At 44.5% G+C, this 19,636-nt stretch overlaps 1 protein-coding gene across 2 annotated transcripts in view; it reads left to right on the forward strand.

Annotated features, from left to right (window-relative positions):
* Positions 1-19,636, forward strand: part of QRFPR (pyroglutamylated RFamide peptide receptor) — an 86,630-nt gene that overhangs the window by 37,673 nt on the left and 29,321 nt on the right. For both annotated transcript variants that reach the window (XM_083174444.1, XM_083174443.1), the window contains one exon: positions 18,783-18,844. In XM_083174444.1, the coding sequence (XP_083030570.1) occupies positions 18,783-18,844 (62 nt within the window). The remainder of the gene's footprint in view (positions 1-18,782; positions 18,845-19,636) is intronic.

Genomic DNA, 19,636 nt, shown 5'->3' on the forward strand with positions numbered 1-19,636 from the left:
GTTGGGCCACGGACCTCCGCACCTGTGTCCGGGCGAATATTCTTCGCCGGGCAGCAAGGTACGCCCGGCGCTTTTGTTGATTAGTGATGAAAGGGCCCGCACGCCCTAGCCTAGTCTCCATTACAGAGACCAGGGCCCTCAGCTCTGCTGTAGTGAAAGGCGCAGCACGCTGGGAGGTCGCCATTTTTCCAATGGGGCATCACAAACAATCATGTACTGTAAATGGTTGGTAAGATTGTTATTTGGTAATAACTTTATTGTTCATTTTTACATGCACAGTGTGTATGCACTACAACAATCGGCTAAAACACCACACCGCCAAATGCTTGCTAAACTTTGGCATCGCTGAGCTGCCCTTCGCAGTACTTACTGTATGCAACTAATATTGCCACCAATAACCACATCACCAACACATACAAAACAGACAGGGTGAAAGAAGTTGGGGAAAAAATATACTCAGCAAACATGGCAGAAAACACCATGTAAAATAGTGTTCAACAATATACTAAATTAGACAGCCTTAATGGTGTGAACCCAATACACCACAAACATACAAAATAGTGCAATAGCTTTTCCCATTATAAGGCCATGGTGCCATTTAAACACTAACCTTATACCGGCCCACACTATAGATGTGGATTAAAATGTACCTAGCATCAAGGCAGTATTTATAGGGCTATCACATGTGATTTGGATGCAAGCAGTGATTACTATTGCATTAGTTGTAGACTGGATTAACATATGGAATGGGTTAGTGTCATTTGTTGTACATACCAAACAAGTGCACAGTACAAAAGAACATTCACAGATATACTGTAATTTATGTCTGGCTAAAGGTGCAGTTGTTCATTGTGATTAAAATCTGGCAATGAGTACAAAATCAGACTTAGAATGTACGCCTGGTTTTGTACATTTGATTTTCCGCTGGTATGGGCGTGGCCTATGCGCCGCACAAACACCACGGTGTACGTCACCATACGGTACGCTGCCCCACAGAATGCAGGGTGGGGCTGATGTACGCCTATTACATCAATGTGTATATATAGGTGTGCACAAAATACAACTTTGTGCTGCAAACATGTCTGGTTCACAATCAGAGGGAGAACAGGAGCATCAGCGCCTCCTAGCTCGGCTGGACTCCATCACCTCCAATGAGCACCTGACCAGAGACCAGCCATTGGGAGGTGAGCAGGCAGCTGGGCCATCTCCAGCTGCCCAATCTCCAGCTGCCCAATCTACAGCTGGGCCATCTTCTGCCTCAGCAGAATCATTGAGAACACAGCAGGTGGCTTCACAAGAGAGGCCAGCACTTCAAGTACAGCGACTGGTAGCCGTGGCCGTGGGCATGGCCAAAAGAGGCCAACAGAGGAACCAAGCACCAGGAACATGGTATTTGAAGCGCAGGAGCTTGCCATACTGGTACCCCGTGCACGGGATTGGATAGAGTTGACACAAGAGAGGTTGACACACACAAGGAGATGGAAGATTTGGGAGGACATAACTGTGGAGATTAATGCGGTAGCTCCACAAGTTCGTGAGATGGAGCACGTCAAAAAGAGGCAACGTCAAGTGTGTTACATTTGAGCAGAACAAGATGTTAGATGGATTTAGTAAATGGACGGTCACGTTGCTAGGAGCAACAGACATGATTGCCATGTCACTTATTCTATATTTATTGTAGGGTGAGTGTAAATGTTTCCTCAAAGTGTTTGTTTTATAGTTTAACATAATGTAAGTTATGTTGAATGAAGCACACGTTGAAATCTGTAGCAGATTAAAATGCATGCTAAATCAAACATCAGGGGTAACATTTAATAATATTTAAACTTTGTTTGCAGGTGGCATGACTTCAAAACCAACCTCAAGAGGAAAATGACCGCACGTTGGAACCACAGCCACACCTCTGGGGCTGGCCCCATGCCAGGCCGACTGCAGCTCACTCCCCTGGAGGAGTTGGCTCTGCCATGCATTGCAATTGAGGAGGTCCGGGGGGTGAGCAACATGGATAGTGAGGCCCCAGTGGAAGTTTTTGCTACTGACTTAGAAGGTAATTTGTTTGCATGCCATAAGTAGTTTGTACTAATTTTATAGGAATGTGTTGTAATTGTACGTTTCTCTTTCAGCAGCATCTCCAACGTGCGGGAGTGATACTCTTGAGGAGGCGGAGGAGACAGTGCCACCTGCCACACGTGCCAGCCATGTGCAGCAGCAGCCAACGGCCACACAGGATTTGGACAGGTGGGTGCCGATGCTTGGGCAGATTCGCCAGCAGGGAGACTTAGCATCAGAGCGGCTGCGTAGGACCGAGGAGGTCATGCAGGGTATTGTCAGCACCTAGCAGACAATCGCTGCCACCCAGCAGGCCATGGCTGCCACCCAGCAGTCCATAGCTGGCAGCCTGCAGGTGTTGGCAGAGCAAGCCCTGCGCCAAAATGACCTCCTCCTCCGCCATAATGAGCTTGTGGCGGAGCTACTTACCACCAATAGGGCCCTATTGTCAGCCTTTTCTGGTGCATTCCCTACACCAGCACTCCCTGCTGGCAGAAGGGGAATACCATCCCCCCCTTCCACATCATCTGCTCCACCTGCCCCACCATCCCAACGTGGCCGTGGCCGAGGAGCTGCTGCACGTGGCAAGGACCCTACCAGGGCCAAACGGTCCCGAAAGTGAACTTGGCTCCGCATTAATCTCCACCCTTATGCCTTCCAAAATCTTTCATTTTGCTGTGTGTGTGTCAGCTTCATGTGTGCAACCCAATCCTGTGCACAGGGTACCCACATTTGCCCTCGTTTCAAATGTTTTGTTTGGTTCCCCTGTTGCCCTCTTTCTGCTACCATTACTGTCTGCTGTACTTGAAGTGTTGGTGCTATACTTTTCTTGTGAAGCCACCTGATGTGTTCCTAATGATTCTGCTGAGGCTATGTATGAAAAGAATACATTTTTGTACATTTTTGTTTGTTTTGTACATTCCTGTTATTATACATATATGTATACACATTATTGTACATTATAAAATTTGTACTGTTTAAAGCAGTGAGTCCGTCTCATTCATTTCTGCACACTGGTTGGTTGCTCGGAGTATAATCTTACAAATTGTATATTCAGCAGTGCAAATACACCAACTCTCCTTTTTTGATTCCTGTTATGGAACCTTTATTTTTTGGCATGTGCCACATAACATGCTATTAAAATGTTATGCTTTCCCTAACTGTAATACATTTTTCATTTGATCCCCAAATGTGTGCTGTTATTGCTGAATGTAAAAGTGACATGTATATTTATATTAGTGATACCAAGCTCTGTCCATTGCTTGCAGTGTATATGTGTGTAAAAAATGCAGCCGTGCTTTCAGCATATATTTGTGTGTCTAGTAATGGTCCATTTAGGCTGAAATGGTTCCAATTGAAGCAATGAAAAGAGTGTAATTAATGAGTAATGAGTAGAGGAGTGGATTGTATTGTGTTCAGCTGACTGTGGTTCAGGTGCGGCCGTACTAATTGGGCGATCCGAATGCCTAGCGCATGACCGAGTGGTGTCCGCAAAGTGAAACTTGCTTATGAAGACTGCATATTTCCTGCCTGTTGGTTCGTTTGCAGTCGGTGTTCTGTCCGAATGCACGCCTACCAGAATTAGTGCACTCCCTCATGTACACCCATGTTTATGCCCAGTTTAGCCCACTTTGAAACTCAGCCCCTGTGTACTTCCGAATGTTGCCCATATTACGCCCATATTTCCCGAGTGACATTTCACATTTCTGTACGGTATTAGTGAGAACGAGTACGGAGACCGTGCGTGGCACATGCGCATAGCGTTGACCACGCATGCACAGACGGCTAAAAAACGCCATCCGAAAGAATTCGGAAATTTACGCATCAACCAGAATAAGGCCCTTAGTGCACACTCAGAGTTTCTATACTAGTAAGAGATCAGTGTCGGAAAGGTGACGACATCACATGTGCTTTCTGTGTGTCATGGCAGACAGTGCTAAATAATGTGTAATGTGTGCACTTCATAGGTACCTGATGTAGCTTGCTTTTCAGCATGAAGTGTGGCAAGGCTCCCAAGGCCAGAGAAAAGCCACAGCGATCATCTCTTCACCGCTTTGTAGCTGTGCAATGTAACCCTGCCCCCGGCCCGGCCCAGCCCTGCCCAGCCCGCCACTGCCTCTGTTTCTGTCCTGACTCCCTGCCTGCAGCTTATAAAAGAGACAGCCGGGCAGAGCGCTGTAAACCCAGCTGTCTATCTTGTATATTCCCACCCGTGACTCTGCAGCATGGCACGGCTATTTAAAATGACACGCAGAGCCTGTCTCACGGCCCAGCAGCCAATTAACCCTGATTGGCTCGCAAGTCAGAAGCTGCCTGATTGGCTGCCAGGCCGTGAGCCGGGCCCGGCGCGTCATTTTAAATTGCCGTCCCGTGCTACAGTGTCGCGGTTGGGAATAGAGCGGGTTTACAGCGCTCTCTTATAGCAAAGCTGCAGGCAGGGATAGAAACAGCGGGGTAATGTGACCAGATGGAGGTGGAACCATTCCGTCTCTAATATGGAACTGACGGAATGCAGTTCCGCCCCGTTCTGGCTCTCTTTAACCACTGAATATATATATATATATATATATATATATATATAAATATATATATATATATATATATATATATATATTTCTAATTACATTTCAAAGATACAAGGTATTTAAAATAATAATAATTATTATTGCTATGATTATTGTTATCATTATAATTATTCACCAATATACTGTAGTGCCAGCAAAATACTTCACTTCACGTCACATCACTTTAAGGGCCAGAGCTTTGAAACTCTGTTTTGAAGAGGATAATAAACGGTAAAGTGTAAAATTTTAATAAAAAATTCCTGATAGAACAACATTAGTACATATAAGGGAAATCTGGTGGTACCTCATCAGTGCTGGCGCCACCACTAGGCAGCTTTAGGAATTTGACTATGGGTGCTGACCACTAGGGCGGCACCGAGTTGATCTTATTAGGTGCGGCTAGGAGCAGGAAAGAAACAGCCACCTATTATGTTATGTTAACCATCCAACTATCATCACTGAAAAGTAAGCTTCCTCCCTCACACTACCAGCACCCCCCCATCTTCGTGTAGTAGTAGTCATCCATGGGTAGCAACCCCTGCCCCTGCGTGTCGGTCCAATGGACCCCATGGCCCGGCCCCATAGTCCTTCACAGTGGTCGCTGGCCGTGACCGTGTTGCCCCAACCCAAAACCTACTAGCAACAGCCGCGTAGAAGATTCAGGGAGCTGCCATGGGAGAACATAAAAAGATCGGTGGTGGGCGTGACCTCAATACATACGCTTGCTTCATAGTCTGCTGCTCCAGGAGAGACCCAGCAAACCACTGCATTTTGCAGGAAGCTGGAGCTTGCAGCCGCTTACAGGGGAGCAATAAAATGAAGAGTGAGCGATAAACTCAGTAACATTGAGACATGTGCGAGTAGGAGTTGTCAGAGTGAGAGAGAAGAGATGTGTAAATATACAGTATGTGTGTGTATGGGGGAGATGTGTGCATATAAAGCAAGTGTGTGTGTATGGGGGAGATGTGTGCATATAAAGCAAATGTGTGGGGGGGGGATGTGTTTATATTGAGTATGTGTGTGTGGAGGGATTTGCAAATACAGTATGTGTGTGTGGAGAAGTGTGTGCATATACAGTATGTGTGTGTGGGAAGTGTGTGAATATACAGTATGTGTGTGTGTGTGTGGGGGGATGTGTGCATATATACTATGTGTGTGGAGGGATTTGCATATACAGTATGGGCCTTATTCTAGTTCACTCTTTCTGACAAAATCCTTCTTAGATGGACAAAACCATGTGCACTGCAGGGGGGCAGATGTAAAATGTGCAGAGAGAATTAGATTTGGGTGAGTTATTTTGTTTCTGTGCAGGGAAAATACTGGCTGCTTTATTGTTACACTGCAATATAGATCTCACTTTGAACTAAAACCCCACCCAAATCTAATTCTCTCTGCACAAGTTACATCTGCCCCACCTGCAGTGCACATGGTTTTGTCCATCTAAGAAGGATTTTGTCAGAAAGTGTGAACTAGAATAAGGCCCTATGTGTGTGTGTGGGGAAGTGTGCATACACAGTATGGGAGGCATGAGCGGATTGGGAAAGAAATCCGGGAAAGGGGGGGGGGGGTGTTGATGCTACAGCCTTGGGGGTGGATGCTGATGCTACAGTCAGGGGGGCGCAGGGTGTTCTGACACTACAGCCCGGTGGGGGGCTTTCCTGACGATACAGCCCGGAAGGGGGGGGTTTGCTGGCGAAACAGGATACAGCCCGTGAGGGGGGGGGGGGGTTGCTGGCGATATAGCCTGGGGGGGGGGGGGGGTGTGCGGACACTACTCACCAGGCGTTGTCATCCGACAGCGATCAGTGGTTGCAGCTGGTCACAAAGTGCAGCATAGCCCAAAACAAATATGGCCGCCGCATATGTGCATATAATATATGCATATATGCAGAGGCAATATTTGTTTTGGCCAATGCTGCCGTTTGTGACCAGGCTATGGCCACTTGGTTCCGGCAGCCCTGGAACCAAGGTAGGCGGCCCAGCCGGAGGGATATCTGGTCCGGCCCACCGGGAAATGTGCCGGTTTCCCGGTGGGCCAATCCACCTCTGGTGGGAGGGGATGTGTTTACAGTATGTTTGGGGGTAGATATGTGCATATACAGAGAGGTGTCAGTTGCAAGGGAAGCAGTGGGGCTGCGTGTGTGAAGGACCTGTTAGTGTGTGGAGAAATATCAGTAGGTAGATGTGTGTTATGGTGCTGATTCACCAGTGGGCTTGAACTCTCGTTCTGCTGTATTACTGATTGGTGACCAGTTGGGGGATCAGAAATTTGAACATGTTAAAAAGTTCAGATTCCACCATGACCATTTTTACACATGTTCAATATCCCTAATCCCCCATTGTGACTGTCAGGGAATAGGGGGGTTGCCCCAATACACTGCAGGGACCCTGTACTTCATACACAAACTGAGGAAGGCACTTGTAATGTAGCAGGGGTGGTGAAACGTGTTTTTGACTGCTGAAACAAAATCTGGATATTTCTAGAAGCTCTAACAACCTTTCAAATATACAGTAAGTATCCATGAAACCTCTAGATATGGCTACTTTTTAAAATGACCAATGGGCAGTAACAACAGTATCAAACAATAACAACATGGAAACATAGAGGAAACTTTATTTCAATAAAGACCACGATTAAATGTATTTAACGATCCGAGTCATGATTTCCAGTGGCGGCTCCTGCCTTTAGACTTAAGGAGGGCTGCAATTTTCTGGGTGCTGCTCGTTGCAAACGGACATTATATATTTGCAGGTTATTAGTTTGATTTGCTCTGTACCAGTGTTTGTGTGCATTTACTATAAATACATGATGTGCTTTCACTCTAGTGGTAGCATGAGACGGAGTCTACAATCCACACAAGTGGCTCAGTTAGTGCAGCTAATCCAGGATGGCCCATCAATGTGAGCTGTGGCAAGAAGGTTTGCTGTGTCTGTCAGCGTAGTGGCCAGAGCATGGAGGCGCTACCAGGAGACAGGCCAGTACATCAGGAGATGTGGAGGAGGCCGTAGGAGGGCAACAGCCCAGCAGCAGGACCACTACCTCCATCTTTGTTCAAGGAGGAACAGAAGGGGCACTGTCAGAGCCCGGCAAATGAACTCCAGCAGGCCACAAATGTGCATGTGTCTACGCAAAAGGTCAGAAACAGACTCCATGAGGGTGGTATGAGGGCCTGATGTTCACAAGTTGGGGTTGTGCTTACAGCCCAACACTGTGCAGGACGTTTGACATTTGCCAGAGAACATTATACAAGTATATATGAGTCACATGTGATGTGATTGTATTGACATGTCACATTCATTTAACCTGTATCGAATTAGCCCGGGTGATTGCACACTATTGTATATCTAGTAGTTAGTTCAGCATTAAAGTCTACAGAAGCCCACGTGATAAAGTTCTCCCACAGCCGGTGGCTCCTGTGCATCTGCTGTTTGATCAACCCGCCTTTATTACCATACCGGCTATTCGCCAGGAGTCTCCACTCTGGTTACTAAGCCGGCCCCTAATTGGCACTGTTGGGATCTGGCCTGGGTTGGGGTATATAGGTAACCTTATGGAGGAGGTGTCAAATGAGAGTACCAGGTTGGTTGTATATGGTAGCTAAGGTATAGATCACTTCTGCTTTCCAATCCAGTGCAGTATGTCCCCTGATGCTTTTCAGTATTGCAGGGATGACACCAAGGACTGGATGGATGAGAGAGTGATAGAAAGGTGGATCCCAGTTGCAGAGTGTCAGATCACCTGACAATTAGACTTCTGCTTTCAGGGATCTGTCATGGACATCGAATCCCCGATGAGAGAGTCTTATATTATCTGGTGTAGGGCTGACAGAAAGATGTGTTGTCAGAGCCAGATAGAAATTACCCAGTAGAAGACTAATTAAGTTGGACTATTGTGTGATCAGGAGTTTAATACAATTGTCATTGTTTATCACCCTTTGTGGAGGAGCTTCCTGCACCATAGGGGTGTTGCGCCCAATGAGTACCGTTTCACACAAATCGGCCATAAACATATATGCACAAATAGTGATCCAAATAGTTGCAGATCCAAGGACTGGTAGACCGGGCTGTGTGGGGCTCCAAAATGCGTTTCTCCAACTTTTTTAGTGTCAGCGGCTTCCTCAGCTGGATCCAGCTGAGGAAGCCGCTGACACTAAGAAAGGCGGAGAAATGCTTTTTGGAGCCCCACACAGCCTGGTTCACCAGTCCTTGGATCAGCCACTATTTGGATCACCATAATATGGGAATTCATCTATATGGACACTGATACCTTGGAGCGCTCCCTATATTGATTAAGGGAGTTACTGCCTGTCATAGGAGGATACTGCTATTCATAAAAGCTCCCCCCCCCAAAAAGGGAAAAGTGTCCACTTCTGAATTCCCTACCAAGGAGATCCATTGATAAATGTGCGGGACTGGTAACTATCTCAATATTACAGCCTCATAGTAATTGACAACATTAATTATTGAATGCATGCATAGCCAAACAAACCTCAAAACTAGCATTGTGCCTCTCTATATGTTAAATGTTGTATGTCTTGTGTGTCTTGTTTTTTACAGTGCACTGATATATGAAATGTGAAAAAGTCTTTATTATATAGTCTATGGGCGGTATTCAATGAGGCTGATTCGCCAGGTTTTTATGGCGATTTTGTGCTGTAAGGCGAATTTCTGACTAAAACGGTGAATCACCCTATTCAATGACCAGATGGCGAATACATTTCAAGGTTTTTTTGCCATGATTCACCGAGTAGCAATCGCTATCTTTTTATGGTGAAGTGGAATGTGAACGTTTGTGAACGTTTGTGAACGAATGTGAACCTAGTGGTATCAGCATATTGCTGTTACTGCACCACTCCACTGCTGCTAATTTATAGATGTACCCAATCCCTCTGAAAGGTGGCTGCAGCTGTCTCATATAATAAGAATTTATATCTGACCACCAATCAGACCAGCGCTACTGTGTGACCACAGGTCACAGTTTGTGTTTGTCATACTCTGGCTGACCTCACTCTGACTGCTGGCATTACCCCATGTTTTACCCTCCGGTTCTTCCCTTGTGTGTCGTCCTGTCTTTTTGAGAAACTGCTATTATTGTTACCTTGTATTGTGATAATTAAAGCCTTATAAATTGCCTTACTGAACTGTAGGCATCTCCCCATTTACCCCCGTTTAACATGCCTGACCTGAATATAGCGACGTTGAATGCGGATGGCTTTCATGTTCCATCTAAACGCAAGAAAATGCTTTTGTACTTACAAGATACATGCAGAGGTAGTGTTTTTGCAGGAGTCCCACCTGACACCCCCTGAAATACTCAAATTAAACACATTAGGTTAATCAGTGCTGGCATCGGCCCACTTTAATGCTAAATCCAGAGGGGTAGTCATATTGGCCCGGAAGCTCATCCCTACCTCTGTCCATGCTTCTTTATCTGATCCTGAGGGAAAATATATCCTCTTAGACGCCACCATTCATTCTACCAAATATACACTATGTAATGTCTATGCACCAAATGTCTTTTCAAAAGTGTTTTTCCCCCATTGTTCATCTACTCCATATTTGAATACTACGATTGTACTAGCAGGTGATTTTAATGTCTTTCCTCGGTATTGTTGGACCTAGAAACTACTTCACCACCCAGAAGGGTGCCGCTGAGACATGGTATACAATTTTTAATGTCTAGTCTACACCTTACAGATGTTTGGTGCACATGCTACCCATTAGAGAAAGAGAGTTATTCTGTATATCTGCGGCACACAATACTATATCTCACATAGGCTACATATTATTATTGACAACATAATTTCCATGGGTGCAAAATTCTGGTAATGAAACCATTTGTGTGTCAGATCAAGCTGCTTGCTGGATAACCCTACTATCTACATAGGATAGAGGCCCATACCAGCAATGGAGATTCCCCAGCCACTTGGCTAGTTCCACTAAATTCAAATAGCATCTAGAGTCCACCTGGATGGAATACAAACACAATAATATGACGGCAGAAACGTACTCCCTATTATTGTTTTGGCAGGCTTCCAAACCTGTTCTACGTGGAGCGATTATCTTATATAGTGCAAACACCCGCAGGAAAAGGTCTAAACTCTGTCTAGTGGCTTAGACTAATCTCACAGCAGCATACCAAACATATAAGACAAACCCCACCACCACACATAATAATGCTTTTAATCAATGCAAACCCCTGTTTGACAATTTTCTAACCAAAATGGAGTCTCGTTTGTCATTCCATTCACAGAGTAAATATCATAGACTTGGAGGCTAATCCAACCGGCTCTTGACTAATCTTTTATGTGGGCAACACCCTCCTACCATTATTACTTCACTGGCTGATGATTATGGCACTTTTATGCACTCCGAGAAAGATTTTTTGACTATGTTGCGTATATTTTACTCCACCCTGTATTCTTCTCCCCCTATAAATCAAACTTCCAAACATAATTTCTGGTCCTCAATTAAACTACCTGCACTTACTACTGATCAATCTACCCAACTAATGTCTGAAATTACTGAGAAATAAATTTCTCATGCCATAGCCCAACTTAAGTCGGGGAAAACACCAGGTCCAGATGGACTGACTAATGAATATTACAAACTCCTTGTCCCTAAATTGATTGCCTCTTTAAAGACTGTTTAACTCCTTCCTCCAAGGTACATTTTTTCTTTCTCATTTCAATTATGCCTTTCTTAAGTTAATTCTGAAACCTGGTCGTGACCCCACGCTCCACTCCTCATATCGCCCAATCTCACTATTCAACACTGATTATAAACTTTATACAAAAATTCTAGCATGTAGGCATAAAGTTTTCAATACCTTCTATCATTGACAAAGACCAAACTGGCTTTATATGGGGCAGGCATTTAGTACTTAATATATGTCAAACTTTTATCTGTTTTGTAGTGGCTGCGGATTTTGTGGACCTCAGACCCTCATACAGTTTTGTCATTGGATGCCAAGAAGGCTTTTGACATGGTCACTTGGCACCATCTCTTTACTGCGTTGTGGTGGTTTGGGGACCCTGAGGCCTTTGATCAAGCATATTCATGCTTCAATCCAAAATCTATATGCCAATGCCTCCTCTCAAATATTAACTAATAACTACCTATCCCCTCCTTTCAAAATGCTGAGAGGTACCCACCAGGGATGCCCACTCTCTCCCCTCCTGTTTGCTCTTGCTCTGGAACCACTGGTGATTATGCTCCGAATCACACCCACTTTCACAGGTATCCATGTAAGAAACAAAAAGATCAAGTTGAGTCTCATTACAGACAATATGTTGCTATTTTTATCAAAACATCACATCTCCATACTGTGCCTATGATAATGTCTGTTTTAAAGGCTTTAAAGTTAATTACATCAAGTGCCACCTCCTGCTGTAGGGTTTGCCTCTGTCTCTTATCCTCGCTCCCCCCATATTGCAACTGTTCCACATATGCAAAACACCATTAAACTATTTAGGTATAATGATTACACTCCATCTGGACTCTCTATACACAGCCAATGGTACTTGTGTAGTTTCACAGTGCCACGTTATGCTACGCCGTCAGCATAGGCCAACAGCAGCCAAGCATAGTCAGTGTAGTGTCCCCGCGGCAGCCCTGCGTAGTCAGCGTAGTGTCCCCGTCAGGCAGCTAGTCACTGTACTGTCCCCGTGAGCTGCATCTCTGTCCCTGGCATCCCTGGCAAGCCTAGTGACCCGTGGCAAGCCTAGTCAGCGCCTCTCATACAGCGCCGGTAACTGACAGATCCCTGGCGGACGCCGGTGGAGAGGTGCTCCATCTACCTGGGATGCACGAGCATCTTATATGCAAGTGCGTCTCAGTAATTCGTGCAGCAGGGTATGGCAACCCTGTCCATGTCCGTTTCAGGGAGGCAGTCAGGCTTAAGGGTTTGGTCGCACATTCTTCTCGTGCACAAAGGGGGGGGGGGCACAAGTGTGTCTCATGCATAATAAAGGACGCATTTGCCAGTGCTCCATGTTACATACTGGCAAATGCCTACTTTTAAAACCCCCACTATCCATGTCAGCCCAAAGCGTGGCGAGCCCAGTGGGGACGCAGTACGTGTCCTCCTGAACTGTTAATAACCCCACTATCCACGTCAAGTTTATTTCATAAAGTGTGGCGAGCGCAGCGAGCACCAGGAGGGGAAGTGTAAAACGTGCCCAAAGCATGGTGAGCACAGCGAGCCTCGCGGGGGAATGTGGAATACACGTAAAGTAATCCGGGTGCGCTCGACGCGCTTCAGGCTCCATTTCTGCGTCCCCATGTGGGGCACGCTGTGCTCACCACACTTCGGGTTCGGTGGCTCGCTGCGCTCACCACACTTTATGAAATCAACTCCACAGCTATGTGGATAGTGGGGGTATGAACAGATTGGGAGGACGCATACCGCGTCGCCATGCTTCGTGTTTACATTGATATTGGGAGTGTTTCAGGAACACATTCACACCTGTTATGTCATCCACCTGAAACAATAAGGATGACACGTGTTAACTGTAAAATGGATTTTACTGACATAAAGAAGAACTACAGAAGTACCCAGCCAATTTTAAACTGTTAATGCAATCGATGACAAAGATTTAGATAGGTGGATGCCGCTTCATGTCTCTCTTTTATAGGTCGCATAACTGTCAAAAAGTAAAAGTGATATTTCCTAAAATATTGTACTTACTGCAAAAGCTGCCTTTATCCTTTTTTTAAAAATACACTACCTAGTACAACACTATGGTTTGTAAATGTATTTGGGCAGGTAATAAACCCAGGATGGCACTGGCCAGACTATCTCTTTCCAAATCTGACTGTGGTTTTAGCTTAGCTCATGTACAAATGTTCTCTCAAGCAGTGCTGTTTCGACATGCTACTGACTGGTTTTTACAGCGTTCTGTTTGCACTAATGACACTTTAGAACTTGAACTATTTCACCCCTATTCCCTGGCTGCTTACTACATGCCCCTCGCAGTAAAATTTCAGAAGTTATCAGAGACAACATATTGTTTAGAGATGTTTATAAAATGTGTGTAATTATTAATAAACAGTTTGACAGAAAATTCAACAGCACACCCTTTCCCACCTTCTTGGGAAACCCATGTTTCACCGTGAGATTAGATAATGCCACATACTTGGAATGGAAGTTGAAAGGCATTTCAGCCATACTACATTTATTTGACCTGGGTGGCATGATCATACCTTTCTCTGATCTTTCAGAGAAATTCCACTTACATAAATCCCAATTTTTCATGTACCTCCAAGTGAGGCATTACCCAATAAGACAAGCCCATATGACATTCAGGTCACTCCTGACCCGAACCTTTCATTATTGTCCACACATAATGTGCTTGGATATATAATCAGAAATATGGGCCTTATTCTGATCTGAGCTCAGTACAAATTTGTTCGGAAAATGGACAAAACCATGTGCACTGCAGGTGGAGCAGATGTAACGTGCAGAGAGAGTTAGATTTGTGTAAGTTATTTTGTTTCTGTGCAGGGTAAATACTGGCTGCATTGGTTTTACACTGAAATTTAGATTTCAGTTTCAGCACACCCCACCCAAATTTAACTCTCTTTGCACAGGTTGCATCTGCTCCACCTGCAGTGCATATGGTTTTGCCCATTTTGAGAACAAATTTGTACTGAGCTCAGATCAGAATAAGGCCCTATATACCAACAGTTGGTCTTGCCAAAAGATAACTTACATTGGCGATTGGAGTTTACATGGAGAACTGATGTCCCGGCACTTCCTCCAATGGATAACTTATTAAAGAGCTGCTCTCTTACCTTCAAATATTTACAATCTTTATCACTCCAGGAAACTCACCTAAAAATTTTAAATAGATCTTATGTGTCCCAACAATAGAGGAGTCACTTCATCCCAGGGGAACTGGGTCTCCGCCTTAAATACCATATAAGATTTGAGGTGCCTCCTTATATCATCCTTCTGGATTAGGGACGGATTAAAGTTTTCTGGAGAAACTCACTGGATAATTTGGACACCCCCTTCGTTGACTGAAATGAAAAGGGCACTTCTCAAAATATTATTCTTCAAACACCATGCTGCTTTAATTAACATTGAAATAGGGGTTGTTCGATTCTATGCTAAATGGGATATGGTCATCCAAAGTTCAGATCAAACCACTCAAACTTCCATTCAAAAATTATTTGAGAACACAAGATGGTTTTTAATATGACAAATATGCCTTCCACCCAATGCCACTTGATAAGTTCACCTTGGAACGGGAATCGGGTTCACCCAATATTAGCCATTTTGCTCTAATAGGGCCTACACACATACCGATTTTGGCCAGGGATATAGCATGCCAGATTTAGCATAACAGATTTCCTTTGAGCACAAATCTATTTCCTTTGAGCACACATCTATATTGCTTAGAATGTGCAAAATGTGTCAGCGATATGCCTTAGCGATTTAAGCATGCCAGATTCTTCTCAAGCAAGGGAAAAATAAAAAATAAACTCATTTAAATAATAATGGGCAGTTCAAAGGGCTGGGGGAGTTTTAAGGGGAGAGAAGTCAGGAGAAGTGTTGCAAAGAGTACCTGTACATAATAGCACCTTACCAGAGTGTTTGCAGCACTTTCTCTACTCTCCTCACCCCTTGAAAAAGATTATTTTTCAAGGGGAGAGAAGTCAGACGAAGTGTTGCAAAGAGGAACCATACCTGTACATAATAGAACTTAAAATTAACAATAAATAACATTTTGAAATGACACCATACCGTGTTTTTTAACATTTATTGAAAAAACTGTATACTAATATATTAAAAGTATAAAAGTGAACACCACTGGGTTCATCAACAATATCAGGCCGAGAAATGCCTCTGGGCCAAAGACTTTTCAAACCAAAAAAAGGGATCAGGCCAACAAACTCACTAGAGTATGCCAACAAAAGTGATGACTCACAAAATGTGCAAAGAAGAGACAGCAAAGGTAAGGACAGTCTTCAGCGAAGGACACACAAGAGTGACTGATATCGCATCATTCTGGAGTCAGGGCCAAATGACGTATCCAAGCAGACATTATAGTCTACAAGGATTCGAAAAAACGCATGGAAGAAAGAGCAATTTTTTCAACTTAAATAATTTAGATTTTTTTTTTTAATTTATAATGGATAATAAACAGCCTCGTCCTGTGCTTGTGTACTCGAGAAAGCTGAGTACATTCCAGTGGACAGAGTGCTGGTGGTGACTGATGTGGCCGGGTTGGGTGAAGGGGCTCCCGTCGTGTTAGGAGGGGCAAGCTGCGGAGGAATTGCCGGCGGATTACTATAGGGTTGGTGGTAGGGATACTGTGGCGAGGGTCCGCAAGATGCGTAATGCATCGGGTCGCGCATTAATTTTAGGTCTTCAGGAATGTTTTTATCCTGGGCCCGAATTATTGCGTCGTACACGATGCATTTGAATTTTCGACGGGTGTCGTCATCCATTGAACGCATCTCCGAGTCTACCGTATTTGAAAACTGCCGAATTGAATCAATAGGCTTATTAAGCCTTGCCTCTGCAAATTGAAAATATTGCTCAGAGTTGCCGGCTACAGATCTTTTGGCTGTCTTCTTCCTTTGCCTGGGTGGTGGCGTTGGCAGGGGGGTGGAGGTTGAGGTTTCTACTTCCTCACACTCAAGATCTGCAGCCTCTGTAGTCTCGGACGTCTCCACAAACAGCTCCGGAGTAGCATCCTGTAAAATAAAATAAAAAACGTTAGGTCCATGAATAATGATGAGATGTCGCATATCTATATGTGTTCAAACTTACCAGATCCTGGCTCTCCTCCTCTTGCCTAATTGGAGGCACAGGATCCATGTTATTCTGTCCATGCATTTTCGAATCTTTCTCCAGCAGGAAGTGCATCTGGTCGTAGTACCATAACGTCGGCTTGTATACGTCATCGGCACCGGCTCCAGAACTCTGCGATTCAGTCACTTTTGCGTGCTCCTTCACAAAGACGGTCCTCAAATTCGCTGTCTTCTTCTTTACACATTCCATGGTGGCATCACTTCTGTTGGCTTTAGCATAGGCCAGCAAAGCATTGTAGGCCTGATCCCTTTTCTGCTTGTTTGAAAAGTCTTTGCTGGTAATTTGCCACAGGCATTCATGGGCCCGATAGATATCAATGAACCTAGTGGTGAATTTTTTAGAATAATTTTGCTTTGCCATTTCTGTGTAAGTAATATGGTATAAAATGTAAATACATAATTAACATATATGCATCCACCATTATGTACATAAACAGTCCAAACTAGGTCAGCTTACAATCTATTGGCTCTACCACATGTACATGCACACACATTCACTGTTTTTTTTTAATGGGTTTGGAAGGACAATTTACCCCATCATAGACATGCAAGTAAACAACACATGACTAGCTTTTGCAATGTGCCATCACCCCAGAGCATGCAAGTAAACAACACATGACTGGCTTTTGCAATGTGCCATCACCCCAGAGCATGCAAGTAAACAACACATGACTGGCTTTTGCAATGTGCCATCACCCCAGAGCATGCAAGTAAACAACACATGACTGGCTTTTGCAATGTGCCATCACCCCAGAGCATGCAAGTAAACAACACATGACTGGCTTTTGCAATGTGCCATCACCCCAGAGCATGCAAGTAAACAACACATTACTGGCTTTTGCAATGTGCCATCACCCCAGAGCATGCAAATAAACAACACATGACTGGCTTTTGCAATGTGCCATCACCCCAGAGCATGCAAGTAAACATCCCTCCCCAAACTTGCGCTGGGGACCGCGGGTGCAGCGGGCATCACATGACACCCTCACCCAGAAGCATGCTTTATTTTATAACATTGGTGGCACAGTGGTCGCCTCACATCCCCCCAAAGAACCTCCTGCCCATATTCTTGCGCTGGAGGCCGCTGGTGCAGCGGGCATCACATGACACCCTTACCCAGAAGCATGCTTTATTTTATAACATTGGTGGCACAGTGGTCACCTCACATCCCCCAAAGAACCTCCTGCCCATATTCTTGCACTGTGGGGGCGGGGGTGCGGCGGGTGGCACATGACACACTCGCCCATAAAGTTTACATTGGTGGCACAGTGGACCCCTCTCATTACCACCCCACCCCACCTGTAATCATGCGTTGGTGGTGCTCAGTGGATAGCATAACCCTCCAGCTCCGGAGGGTTCACAGCGTCTGGTCTCTGGCAGCATCAGCATGTGCAGAATGGAGAGGAGGGCTCAGGGAGTGTCCAGATGAGGAAAATCGCTGGTCACTTGAGCACAAAAAAAAGACACCACACAAAAGGCGCCCGATATGCAGGGTCTTGCTAAGCGATTTTACTAGATTGATGGGAAATGCTCATTCTTCTTCTTATTGCGATTTAGACACGCGGGGCCGCGCATCTATATAGCTATAGCCTTCACACACACCGATGTATGCTTAGTTTCTAAGCGACCTAGCTAAATCGCTTAGCAAATGGCTCAAAATCGGCATGTGTGTAGGCCCCATAAGAGCTAGAAGCTATCGATGGTCACACTTTTTGTTACAGATGTTGGTTTAGGATCATTCTGGTTGCTACATATTTTATGTCTTTGTCTTGTCCTCCCCACCATCCTCCTATTATCCATCCCTCTTCCTGGTTTATATTCTTAAATAAGGAAATGTCCATTTTTTCTATGTCTAATTAAATGAATAACTGTGACTGAATTATTTTACTGCTTAAATAAATAAGCTAATTATACTCTAGCCTCCTATAGTCTTGACTGTGGACTGGAGGAGAACATTTTAGCACTATTACAAATCAAGTTCTGTTATATCTCTTGTACATTCCCTCAATGACTGCATGATAGAGTCACTCCTATGTTATACTACCATAATGTAAATGTCTTACTTCCTTCATATTGCAGTTAGGTAGACAATGCTTTGATATGACTTGTTTGTTTCCAGATAGGCAATAATTGTCACAGACATTTCCTTTTCAAATTCTTTATTTGATTCCTTCATTGTACCACTGAAAACTTTCATTAAAAATTGTATTTGAAAAAAATATTAACAGCCAGCGCACTCATTCTATTTATTGGTTATACAATATTTGTCTAAACTGTGCACTTAATTATTTGTTGATGTTCAAATCATGGAGAAAAAAATGATAATCCTCTTTATCTTTCGTCTAGGTATTGTGTGGCTAATAGCAGCATTTGTTGGTGTTCCAATGTGGCATGTACAAAGATTGGAGGTAATAAACATTTCAGTGTGCCAATTCTCTGAAAAAATAAGGTATAATGTAATACATGTTGTATCCATTTTTTCTTTTATGAAATGCTCCATCTCTAATTTGACTGGTATGTCCTATTACATTTCCCATTAAGTAAATAGTCATTTCTATGTCGGTTTCCTTGTCTAATTTTTCTGCTTAATCCACCCTCACAGATTCTATTTCTTGTACACTTTGCTCATAATCTTTTGGTAATGAGTAGAGACATGTGCCAACCCCTATGTTTTGATTTTAGTATAAATTAATAATATGTTGGCAAGCTGGGACTTGGAGAACCACAAGTCACAGCATGGGGCATTAAAGGGCCCGCTGGCACTTGTAGTTCCACAGTATGAAAAATAGTCAAATAAACACACACACTAACACATGAAAAATAAAACTTTCATACATCCAAAGCCCACACATACTGATACTTACCTATCTTGAGCCCGTTGGTAGGTCCCTGGGTCCGGGGCTCCATTGTCCAGGGTCCGGTGCCTTGGTTCCTGGGTCCAGGGCTGCAGAGTCCGGGGCTGGTCCGGGGTCCGGTGCTCCAGGGCTGAAGAGTCCGGGGTCCAGGATCCGAAGAAATTCATATGGGGACCTGTGGAAGGAAATCCTACTCAGCAGGTCCTCTGTAGAAGATCCCGTCTTCTTCTCTCCACCCTAGTCCAAGTCGCGCATCACCCGGCGGTCGCCTGTCACGGACTGAGGAGAGACGAAGAGATGTTTTATCTTCCGCGCCTCTCCTCCAATCAGGAGCCGAGAAAGTCA

Source organism: Crinia signifera, chromosome 1 (genome assembly GCF_055691185.1).
Source record: "Crinia signifera chromosome 1, ASM5569118v1, whole genome shotgun sequence".
Classification (NCBI taxonomy): domain Eukaryota; kingdom Metazoa; phylum Chordata; class Amphibia; order Anura; family Myobatrachidae; genus Crinia; species Crinia signifera.